This window comes from Solanum dulcamara, chromosome 8 (assembly GCF_947179165.1).
Source record: "Solanum dulcamara chromosome 8, daSolDulc1.2, whole genome shotgun sequence".
NCBI classification, from domain to species: Eukaryota; Viridiplantae; Streptophyta; class Magnoliopsida; order Solanales; family Solanaceae; genus Solanum; species Solanum dulcamara.
In genome coordinates, this window is record NC_077244.1 from 2,336,311 (window position 1) to 2,348,672 (window position 12,362).

General features: G+C 34.2%; 1 protein-coding gene across 7 annotated transcripts; it reads left to right on the top strand.

Annotated features, from left to right (window-relative positions):
* Positions 1-7,242: 7,242 nt before the first annotated feature.
* LOC129901051 (putative pentatricopeptide repeat-containing protein At1g12700, mitochondrial) lies at positions 7,243-11,952 on the top strand. 7 transcript variants are annotated; one of them, XM_055976170.1, is made up of 4 exons: positions 7,243-9,262; positions 10,482-11,015; positions 11,634-11,739; positions 11,862-11,952. In XM_055976170.1, exon 1 carries the CDS (start codon positions 7,312-7,314, stop codon positions 9,067-9,069), a length of 1,758 nt encoding a protein of 585 aa, XP_055832145.1. In that variant the 5' UTR covers positions 7,243-7,311; the 3' UTR covers positions 9,070-9,262; positions 10,482-11,015; positions 11,634-11,739; positions 11,862-11,952. The 7 variants fall into 7 exon arrangements, with proteins under 7 accessions (XP_055832145.1, XP_055832143.1, XP_055832140.1 ...); XM_055976168.1 differs by having other exon boundaries at positions 10,482-10,612; positions 10,959-11,015; positions 11,634-11,952; XM_055976165.1 differs by having other exon boundaries at positions 11,634-11,952.
* The last annotated feature ends 410 nt before the right edge of the window (positions 11,953-12,362 follow it).

Sequence of the window (12,362 nt, forward strand, 5' to 3'; positions counted from 1 at the left end):
CCCAAAAAGAGTATTCTGTCAAAAACAACTCATTTCACCTACCATAGAAAGATCTAGATACATTTGACATCACTCATGACATAAATTGTCATCCATTTAACATCATCCATGACATAAATATATTCCACTAAATTTTCATATTTTTTCTTTATAATTATTTTATTTATTGTTAGGTCCCTCTTTCCACCTATAAATACCCACCTTATTTCCTCATTTTATTCATCAAGCTTTCTCAAGCAAATCTTCTCTCTATACACTTCTCTACATATTCTCAAATATAGTTTTAGTTCTTAGTAGTGAAGAAATACTATTCCGGTGATTCATATACTCCGGGTAATACACAAAACGTTCCGGCGAGGAGAGAAGCTAGGACTCAAGAGTGTTCATTAAGTCTTTTGGTACCAACTAAAGCTTCGGTTTTCAGGTATGTAAGGTTTCAATGAGAGTATTCCTTCCACTCTCATGTCTAAATTATTTTGATTATATGATAAATTATATTTATTTTCTTTAAGCTCTACTCTAAGTTATGTGTGTGTTTATCCATGGGTTCTTCCACCCATGTAGTCCAAAAACTCTTTCAATTAAATATCTTGATTTCAAGTAATATTTTCTTATGGTAAATTCTTATTTTTACTTAATAGTATGAATCATGGTTAAACTAATGATTATTGCTCTATTTTGATGCAACATAATTTCATATATATGAATTGATGGTTTACAAGTAATTCCTCTATTTATCTATTTAAAAGCTCTTGAAATTCATGGTGGGTTGTTTAAAGCATGATTTTTAATTAATGGATTTCAAAGTATTTATGAATATTTATTTACATACATATTTGCAAGTTGAAGTGATTTGAACCCACCTAGTTTTACTATGTTTTTAATAAAGTTTGACTTGAAAGCTTTGACTCCAAATAAATGTTTATGAAAGTAATATCTATGATCAAAAAGGGAGTCTTATGAAATAAAAGAATGATGAAATGATATGAATGATGGATTCTTTATGCAATAAGGACAATTCTTGCATATTTGAATTATCAAATGTTTTAATGAGCTATTCTACCGAATATGATATTTGAATTCTCAAGTTATATGCTATGAATATTTTGAAGTATTAAACTATTCCATGGGATTGACTTAGCACCGAATGAGGCATTGAGGTGGGATTCGGTAAGGGAATCCTAGTAGCAACCCGTTGTCTCATTAACTATGTGCCAACATAGGAGCCCTTGTAGGCTTAGGCTAATGGATCCATAAATAGCCCTTAAAGTTAAAGTTAAAGAAATAAATGAAGTTGACGGAGTTCTACCCGGCAAGTAGTCTCCCCGGCCAACGTAGGGGGTTATGTTGGATTCCATGTAATAGCTCGCATGGTCTTAAATGTCGGTTATGGTTAATTTCCCACAAAATGAATCTTTTAAAGGATATATATATGATTTATTATGCATACATTAAATTATGTTCTATATTACATAAATGTTTTTAATGTTTTCTCAATGTTCATGCATCCTTACATACTTAGTACATTCAAAGTACTAACGCATACTCTTTTGCCTACATGATATCACCATGTAGGGATCGGTGCTCTTCCTCGTTCTCCTCCATGTGGCTAGTTGATATTCCATTGAAGACTACTTTTGGTGAGTTCCCATGTTCCGGGAACAATACTCCTTTATCTTTCTAGTTATGATATGTTAAGATATTTTACTATGAAATTTCTTCTATTATGATTGAGGGTGAGCTAGGGACTTGTCTTAGCCCCATTAAATCTAATAGTTAGAGGTATTGTTGGACATATGTAAGTTGAAGATTTACTATTATGATTTCCGCTTATTTATTTATCATCATTACCTATGAAAGGCTAAAAGAATGCTAAGAGGCTTGATTGAGGTACTTTCGGGTTTCTCATTCACCATGTCACGTCTAGGCCCTAGGGTTGGGTCGTGATAGAGACTTTGGGTACTGTAGGTGTTTTAAGGTTGAGAAGGTTGGATGTGCTATTAACAGAATGAGGAGGGGGAGAGCGACAAGGCCTAATGGGATTCCGGTGGACTTTTGAAAGAGCACTGACAAGGCAGGTTTGGAGTGGTTGACTAAGTTATTTAATGTTATTTTAAAGACTGCTAAGATGTCTGATGAATGGAGGTGGAGTACTATGGTTCCATTGTACAAGAACAAGGGTAATATCCAAAACTGTAATAATTACAGGGGTATCAAACTACGAAACCACACTTTGAAGATTTGAGAGAGAGTGGTGGAGATGAGGGTGAGGTGAGGAGTGTCAATCTCAAAGAATCAGTTCGGATTCATGCCGGGGCGGTCGACTACTGAAGCAATCCATATTATGCGGAGACTGGTGGAGAAATTTAGAGAAAGAAAAAGAGATATCCATATGGTGTTCATTGACCTTAAAAAGGCTTATGACAAAGTTCCGAAGGATGTTCTCTAGAGGTGTCTGGAGGCTAAAGGTGTCCCGATGGTATAAATTAGGGCGATAAAGGACATGTATGCTGGAGCCAAGACTCGGGTTAGGATGGTGGGAGGTGACTTAGAGCATTTTTCTGTTGAGGTGGGACTACATCAGTGATCTGTGTTGAGCCTATTTTCTTTTTGCCTTGGTGATGGATGAACTGACACGGTATTCAGGAGGAGGTTCCATAGTGTATGCTATTTGCGGACGACATAGTTTTGATTGATAAGACTTGGGACGGAGTTAATGATAAGTTGGAGGTTTGGAGACAAACTCTAGAGTCCAAAGGGTTCAGATTGAGCAGGACCAAAACTGAATACTTGGAGTGCAAATTTAGTGTTGCGATGGATGAAGAGGACAGGGAAGTGAGGCTTGCCACCCAACCTATCCCCAAGACAGAAAGCTTTAAATATCTTGGATCCATCATCCATAGTAGTGGGGACATCGATTATGATGTCACGCACTGCATTGGGGCAGCATGATTGAAATGGAGGCTAGCCTCTAGAGTATATCCTACCCTCCCCAGACCCCACTTGTGGATTTCACTGGGTATGTTGTTGTTGTTGTTAAAAGTACAAATATATATAAGACAATTTAGTGAAATTTGATTTTATTGTATTTTGCTTTTTGTTAAAATTTAAATCTAGTTGAAGCTCATCTTTAACTTTTTTTATTGCATCCAAAAGTTTCGGCATTGTCTTTTGGAACTGCACCATAAAATTGTGAAGAGTTCTAGATATGATAAGTGTTTCTTTATGCATAACAGGTTTTAAAGGTATTGTATCATCTTCAACATTGTTTTTTTCAATGGTATCCACAATTTTTTCTAAGCTCTAGATCTCTGAACATGTATCATTTTCATCTGGATAATTCAACAGGTTATTGACGTCTATTTTATTGCGATGACTTCATGTTCAAGAATGACATTTTACAAATGGGTTCATTAAAAAAAATTACATTTTCTCTTATGAATTTTCAATTTCATCTCCGCGTCTTGTATATTAAAATTAATCTTAAGTGAACATCAAAACACTCTTTCAATTAATAAATATTAATTTATTGATTAAATAATATATTTATAAAATAATAATATTTCATTATCCAACCTATATTAATTTAGTAAGATTTTACTGTATACTCATATTAATCATTATTTTTAAAAAAACTGTAATAACTAAGATTAAACAAAGGGAGCATGCCGTTCTTTTTGGGATCAACTAAAAAAAAATTACAACAAAAAAAGTAATAACTTATAAGAATTATTCACTTTTTTACTTGTCCAATATTTTAAAATTTTCCAAAAAGCATAAAGTCTATACATTAGGGCACGCTGAGCGGAGCAACCCTTAGTGGAGAGGATAAAGTGTATACAACCCTTATTCACATTTTCACACTGGTGCATCTGGGACTCTCCTCTTCACATGCCCAAACCATCTCAGTCGCGTCTCCCGCATCTTGTCTTCCACCGAGGCCACTCGTACCTTGTCTCGAACAGCCTCATTTCTAATCCTGTCTCTCCTGGTATGCCCACACATCCATCTCAACATTCTCATCTCGGCAACTTTTATCTTTTGCACGTGGGAGACCTTAACTGGCCAACACTCTGCCCCATATAACATAGCTGGTCTAACCACCACTTTGTAGAACTTTCCCTTAAGTTGTGGTGGAACCTTCTTGTCACACAACACACCGGAGGCGAGCCTCCATTTCCTCCATCCTGCCCCAATACGATGTGTGACATCCTCGTCGATCTCCCCGTTGCCTTGCATTATAGAACCAAGGTACTTAAAACTACTTTTCTTTTGGATGGCTTGGTCCCCGAGCCTAACTTCCGCGCCAACCTCCTGAGGGGTCTCACTGAACTGGTACTCTAGGTACTCTGTCTTGGTCCTACTCAGCTTAAACCCTTTAGACTCCAAGGTACGTCTCCAATCTTCCAGCTTAGCGTTAACTCCGCTACGAGTCTCATCGATGAGGACTATGTCATCCGCAAAAAGCATACACCATGGCGCTTCACCTTGAATTTGTCGCGTCAATACATCCATCACCAAGGCAAATAGAAACGGACTAAGAGTTGATCCTTGATGCAACCCCATTACAACCGGGAAGTGTTCTGAGTCCCCTACTACTGTCCTCACCATGGCACCCTCGTACATGTCCTTGAAATCTTAAAGCTAAATTTATATTTGAAATTCAAAATGAGATATGTGTTATTGTTTCTAAATAGATTTCTTTCTTCGACCACTATAAATTTATCTTCTTTGAAAGTGGCTATCGATTTGCAATGCCTATTTTGGATTTAGAAACACGAGCGTATACGTGTGTATAATACACCTCAACTAATGAATTTTCATGTTACTAGCCATGGAACTTTTGTTAAGTAAAAAAATATCCAAAGTATTTGTCTTTACGTTAAATATTAAATAATACATCAAATAAATTATTATTCTCAAACAATTGGGCACCGTCACACAAAAATTAAAAATAAAACCACAACAATAGATCCAATGTATTCCTGCAAGCAAGATTGGGGAGGATCGTGTGTATCTAGACTTTTTCTTTTATTAGTAAACGTACGTAGTTAACTCGTATATTGTGAAGACAAAATTATTTTCGCTAAACCAATAAAAAATAGATGGTAATAAGAATGCTTTGCAAATAAAATTTGATTTTAAATAATGTAGGTAAATATTATATATTAGACCAATCCATCACTTTTTAAGTGTCACATAATACTTTTAGAATTGGAACTTCTTACATTTATGATGGATAAAAAGATATTTATTATTAATTTTCATAAAAGTGACAAAATAAACTTAATTTGAATAATCAAACATTGAAATTTCTACTAATTGGGCAATGATATATTTATTGACTATGCTTAACATGTGGAATTCAAAATGATGCATTAAGCGATTCAATCAAAACGAATCAAAATATTGGATGGTGAATTAAATTATAGTCCAAAAATAAAAATTATTTAATTTTGAAGAAATTAAGCTAATATAAAAAATTATGTTTCCAATCCCAAATAGATTAAATTTGACCATCCATTATAATTCGTGTACAAATGATAAATAAAACAAAATAGTTAAAAAATCTCCATTTTTCACATTTCAAAATATATTTTTTGTCACAATTATGTAATGTAGTTTGACTAAGTACGAAATTTAAAAAATATGAGAAGATTTTGTAATGTTACTTTTAACATATCAAGAAAATACAATTACTTTTTTCTTTTACTCTTAAGATTAATTACTTGTTGTTCAAAATATTTTTCAAGATCTAAGATTATCCAACAAAAACAATAATATACATATATAATTTCATAAAGTAGGTTGTGGAGAGTAGGGATGTGCAAAAATCAAACCGACCAATAAATCGAATCGAAAAAATGTTATTTGGTTAATAGGCTTTTTATGGTTATATAAAAAAAATCATTGGGTTATTGATTTGATATTGATTTTTAATATTGGGTTATTGGGTAAACTGATAGCTTATTAAAACAATAGTAATTTACTACTTTACACCTAAATAAATATCAAATTTTAATATCAATACCTTATTGGTTACTACCTTTGTCCTATAGCTTTCAATTCACATTATTGTCTTAGTTTTTTTATATGTGTTGCACTTATAAAGTTCTTTTCATGTTAGAACCCGTTTGGATTGGCTTTAAGTTGGTCAAAACCAACTTAAAGCCTCTTTTTAGCTTTTGGACGTGTTTGCCTAATGCTAACTTTAAGCCATAAAGTTCTTAAAGTCAGTCAAAACTGAAAAGTTAGGATTTCTAACTTTTTTTTTCCTAGTGCTTAAAGCCATTTTGTTTGACCATGAAAATTACTTTTATATCCCTTATATTTTAACTAAATTCTCAAACTACATTTTTTATTCTTTTAACCCTAAAATTCAAACACTTATTTTTAACATAAGCACTTTTATCCAAACACTCAACTGCTTATTTATAAAAATAACTTTCAGCACTTCAAAAGTTCTAAAAGCACTTCATACCTAAAAATTACTTTTTAAGCCCATCCAAACGGGCTCTTAGTCACTAACTTACTATTATTTCAATTTTATGAGCATTTCATAAAATTATATTATTGTCTTGTCGCGCCAAATTATTGAAAAAGTTATATAATTATTTTATGAATATTTTTATATTGGTTAATATGACCATGAGATCACGGGTTCAAGCCTTGGAAACAGCCTCTGGCAGAAATGCAAGGCAAGGCTACGTACAATAGACCCTTGTGGTCAGGCCCTTCCCCGGACCCCGCGCATAGCGGAAGCTTTAGTGCACCGGGCTGCCCTTTTTTTTTGGTTAAATCGAAAATCGAACCATTAGGGACCAAAAAAATAGACTGAAAATCGATAAAAAATATCTTATTGATTTGTATCTTATTGATTTGTTATTGGTTTAGCATATTTCAAAATTAAAAATCGAACCAATAATATATAAAATTGAACCAAACTGACTAATGCACACTCTTAGTAGAGATGATAAAATGTATACAAATCTGACATCTCTCTCAAATATAGAGCCAAAATCTAACACTATACATCAATTAATATGATAATGATGATAATACATATACTCATAATAATCATTATTTGTTAAGAAATATGTAATAACTAAAATTGAACAAGGAAGCATAACTTCTTTTTTTTGGGATCAACTAAAAAAAAATGACATAAATTCCGACAAAAAAAGTAAAAATTTATAAGAATTATTCACTTTTTTACTTGTCAAATATTCTAAAAATTTCCAAAAAGCACAAAGTCTATACATTAGGGCACGCTGAGCAGAGCAACACTGACACATCCATTAGCCATTGAAGATGAAGAGAATTTCTCTGCGAAATGGCAATGCTATTCCCTTTATCTCTTTCTTCCCTAATTCACATTCTGCTTCCGCAATTACAGTAAAGGGTAAAGTTGGGTTAAACAGTAGCAATTTTGACAAAGTAAAGAGTTTAGATGATGCTGTGAATCTCTTCAATCAAATGGTTAGAATGAAACCTCTTCCTTCAGTTGTCGATTTCTCTAAATTGTTTAAGAATATGATAAGTATGAAGCATTACTCTGCTGTCCTTTCTCTTTTTCGAGAAATGCAGAAATTGGGTATCCCAATTAGTGAATTCATATTGAGTGGTGTGATTAATAGTTATTGTCTGATGCATCGTTCTGATTATGCATTTTCGGTGTTACCCATTTACTTGAAGAGTGGCATTCCATTTGATGTTGTAACCTTTACCACTCTAATAAGGGGAATCTTTGCTGAAAATAAGATTAAAGATGCAGTTGAATTGTTCAAAAAATTGGTGAGAGAGAAGATTTGTGAGCCCAACGAAGTCATGTATTCAACTGTCATGAAAGGGCTTAGCAAAAGGGGGCATACTGAAAAAACTTTAAGTTTGCTCCGTTTAATGGAACAAGGGAGCACTAAGCCCAACATATATATCTACACCATTGCTGTTGATGCCCTTTGCAAAGATGGAAACTTAGATGCTGCTATCACTCTTTTGAATGAGATGAAGCAGAGAGGCATTCTTCCTGATGTAGTCACATATAGTTCATTAATTGATGGTTTGTGTAGGATGGGTCAGTGGGGAAAGGTTAAGATATTGTTATCAGAGATGGTGAACCACAATATTTATCCAAATGTGCTCACCTTCAACATACTAATCGATGGACTATGCAAAGAAGGGAAAGTTGAAGATGCAGAGGAAGTAATGAAACACATGGTTGAAAAGGGTGTAGAGCCTAATATAATCACCTACAATGCAATAATGGATGGGTATTGTTTGCGTGGTCAACTAGATAGAGCGAGGAGAATTTTTGATATCTTGATAGATAAGGGCATTGAGCCTAGCAGTTTTAGCTATAGCATACTAATAAACGGATACTGTAAGAACAAGAATTTGGCTAAGGCCATGCAATTGTTTTGTGAAATTTCTCAAAAGGGATCAAAACCTGATATTGTTACCTACAATACTATCTTGCAAGGTCTGTTTGAAGTTGGAAGAACTGGTGAAGCAAAACAAATTTACGGTGAGATGCTATTTGCGGGTACCAAGCCGAATGTATACACTCATGCCATTTTGCTCAATGGTTATTTTAAGTGCGGACTTGTTGAAGAAGCTATGTCACTCTTTAATAAGTTAGAAAGAAGCAGAGAATATACTAATAATGCATTTTATAATGTTGTCATTAACGGATTGTGCAAAAATGGTAAACTTAATGAAGCGCATGCTGTTTTCGAGAAGCTTTCTTTCCTTGGATTGTTCCCGGATGTGAGAACATACACTGTAATGATAAATGGATTTTGTCTTGAAGGGTTGTTTGATGAAGCTAAAGATATTCTAAGAAAAATGGAAGACAACGGTTGTTCTCCAAACAATGTCACTTATAATGTTATTTTGCAAGGATTTCTCAGGTGCAACAAAATTATTGAAATGACATCTTTTATGAAGGAAATGGCTGGAAGGGGTTTCTCATTTGATGCAACTACAACTGAGTTTTTGGTAAACATTGTAAGAGAGAATCCTTCTGTCCTTGACATGATACCAGAGCTTCACTCGAAAAATAAGAAGTGAATATTTCTTTTGTTTGGTTCATTTGGCTACGCTATCACTGTCCTGCAAAAGAAATGACACCCAATGCATTTTCCAAATGTGATGGCAATTAGAACATTGCTTGAGCTTTCCAGACAACCTGTTGAGGAGGTACATCAGTTTTGATTTGAGAAAAAATGGTGACCATACTCAGTCTCTTAAAAAAGAAATAATGGTAAGTTCCCTTTTATGTACACATTATAAGTCTAGTAATATCATTTTCAGTGCTATTTTGTATCTTCAGAAACATCGAAATATTCATGTTTTTGAGTAAACCCTCCCAAAGAAAAAAAATATCTATTAATATTTTCTTTTGCCGATTTCTCCAGCATTGCTTGTAAATCAAGCAGCAAATTTTGTTGGCATAAAACTGGGCCAAGACATATCCTAGTAGATCCTGCTTTTGGTTTTTGAGGCTTAAAATAGCTTACATAGTGTGTAGATCTGCTCTTAGTTAGCTCAGATTAGTTCATCTGCCTAAGACTAACGTAAAATTGACTGATGATTTTTTCTTATATTGTCTAGTATGAAATTCTATTGTATTGGAGCTCATTTCCCAATCAGCTTACTTACAGTTAGTCCAGATTGTCTTACCTGGAGGGTTGATTTTGTAATCTAGAACACCTAGTTCTACGAACAGCTTCATCCTATGGAAGCAAATCGAAACAAATTTTCCCTTGAGACTGATATGTCCAAACACTTATCTGCTCTCTGTAATTCTTTCATACAGCAGCATTCAGAAAATCAAGATGAATAGCTTTAGTCTGCTATATTTTTGGTGTAAACAAGATTTGGTGGGGGAGGTAGAAAGTTTAGTGGACTTTATAGCTCAATTGTAAAGTTTTTACCCAGTTTTTGGCTTTTGAAATTACCCCCTGGGGGCTGTAAATCCCACCTGATCAGGTTTTGCTGTTGTGTTTTGATGTGAATATAAAGTTACCTTTATCCAAAAAAAAAAAAAAACTTTCATACAGTTTAGTGGTGTACTATGGGATTATACTGGGTTTGTTGTTGTTGTTGTTGTTGTTGTTGTTGTTGTACAGTTTAGTGGTGTTATTTAAGATTTGAGTCTTTACTATGCTTTTGTGACAATCTTGCTGTCGTTTTCATTTCTTGTGCCATCATATCAAGTTCCATCATTGTAGTTCTGTTATCTTAACTTGATGCTTTGACATCTGACTTTAATCTTAAGAGAAATATAAAAAATAAAAAAAAGGGCAGCCCGGTGCACTAAGAGAAATATCAGTGAAAGAATTGTTGACTACGATTTGTTTAAACTATTGTTATGATTCCTCTGAGTGGAAGTGATGTATGTTGTGAAATGCTATATGTGATACATCTAAGACTAATTCTTAACTTAGCGCGTTCAATTTTTCTTTGTTAACTCTTTGTAGGGTATCCTGGAAATTCAATTGCCTTCTGGTGGTGTAGTATCTATACAGTGTACTGCTTTTAGGCTGGACTGCTGCAATACTATTCCAGTGTTCATAAACTTCATGCGTTCTCCATTGGTGAGAAACTAAAGGTGGGGGGAGTTGGGGTACATGAGCCTTGCAAGGCTATTTGTATGATATAGACCTCTTAGCATTTTCTTGTTGTAGTATTGTTCTGTGTTTTTGTTACTTACTGTCTCTTGGACTTCCAGTACGTCTTTTCTCTAGACTGTTTTTATCTTGAGCCGAGGGTTTATCAGAAACAGTCTCTCTACCTCATCTTTGAGTTAGAAGTAAGGTCTACATACACTCTACCCTCCCCAGACCCCACTTTGTGGCACTACACGGCGTATGTTGTTGTTGTTGGCCTTTAGCATGTGATTGATTGGCATCGACTGCTCCATTTTGACGATGTACGATCTTTTTGATGTGTTTTAGATGGAGCATGGCTTTTATTGTGTGGCCTAAGTGGTAGCTAAAGTGGCATCTGATGCAGTAAGACTTTCATGACTTCTATACTTCTAGTTGAAGTATCCTTACCTAGTTGTATTTTTTAGTATTCGCATCATTTCTTGTTCATCCATTGTACTATTACTTGTTTCTTTTGCTGTGTGTATCCCTCAACTTTGTTGTCGCTATTTTCCTTTCATTCATGCTTTGATTTTTACATTTTTTTTAAGTCGAGGGCTATCAGAAATAACTTTTCTACCTTTGTAGGGATAAGGTATGCGTACATCCTACCTTCCTCTCACCCCCACTTGTGGGATTTTACTGTGTTTGTTATTGTTGTTGTTGACTTGGAATTGACGGTCAAGTCGACCTATAAATAAAAGGGTTTTACTTTATTTAAACTTTTAAAATTTGAATTTCAGTTTTAAATTACAACTGACATACATGTTCATCAAATAAAACACCTTTCTTCTAACCTCTATAAATTACGTTGTTCTTGAGAGTGGCTTATCGCTTTGCAATACACATTTTGGCTTTATTGTAGTCCTAAAGAAACTTTTTTGTATTCTCCTAAATAAATAAGGATAGTGATTTTTGCACGCTTTAAAGTTTTCTTTCAATTTTGTGTTTCTATTTTTCTAACACAGACATTTCACTTGCCAGATAACTGCATCAGATACACTCTTGTTGTTATCCTTTGGAGATGTTCGTCTCGTTGCAAATGAATGTAGGGATGAGCTGAACCATTTAAATGCCTACATACAAGGAGGTATTAGATGATGATGGCAAGAAATAAATGGATCATGCCCTTAATCTTGTAAACAGCAACATTCTTTGGTTTACTGAACTATTTTTGCAGTCAAGTGTGTTTATGGTTTTCTTTAAATGTAGGGGAAATGGGGGAGGGAGTTAAAAGGTGCGGGAATCGAACGCTCACCAACAAGGTGAATGTTCAAGAAGTTAACCAATTGAGTTATTAAGATTTCTCGGTGTGCTTGTGACCGACAATTGCTTGATATTGACATATTCTTGGACTTGTTTTTTAGGCTTTTAAATGCTGGAACATATGTATCTAGTACGACCTTTCAAATTTGTGAGTTTGCCCTCTTTTGTAGCTATATCCTTTTTCTTGGCAACATTTTTTTTGCATTTTGAACAACCTGCTCTACTCTCCATCTATGCTACATAATAACGTATGGTATTATTTAGTACTATGTTTGGCAGGAATTTTGGGCCTATATGTATAACTATTAGGGATCGTTTGGTTTGAATACAAGTTATGATGGGGTTAATTATGATGGGATAAGCTATATTGAGATTAGTTATGATGGATAAGTTATACTGAGATTATTTCTTATTGAGTGTTTAGTTTGTTGTTTGGTAGGAATTTTG

Excerpts from the sequence above, each read along its gene's own strand:
- LOC129901051 (XM_055976165.1), top strand. The coding sequence starts at position 7,312 with ATGAAGAGAATTTCTCTGCGAAATGGCAATGCTATTCCCTTTATCTCT.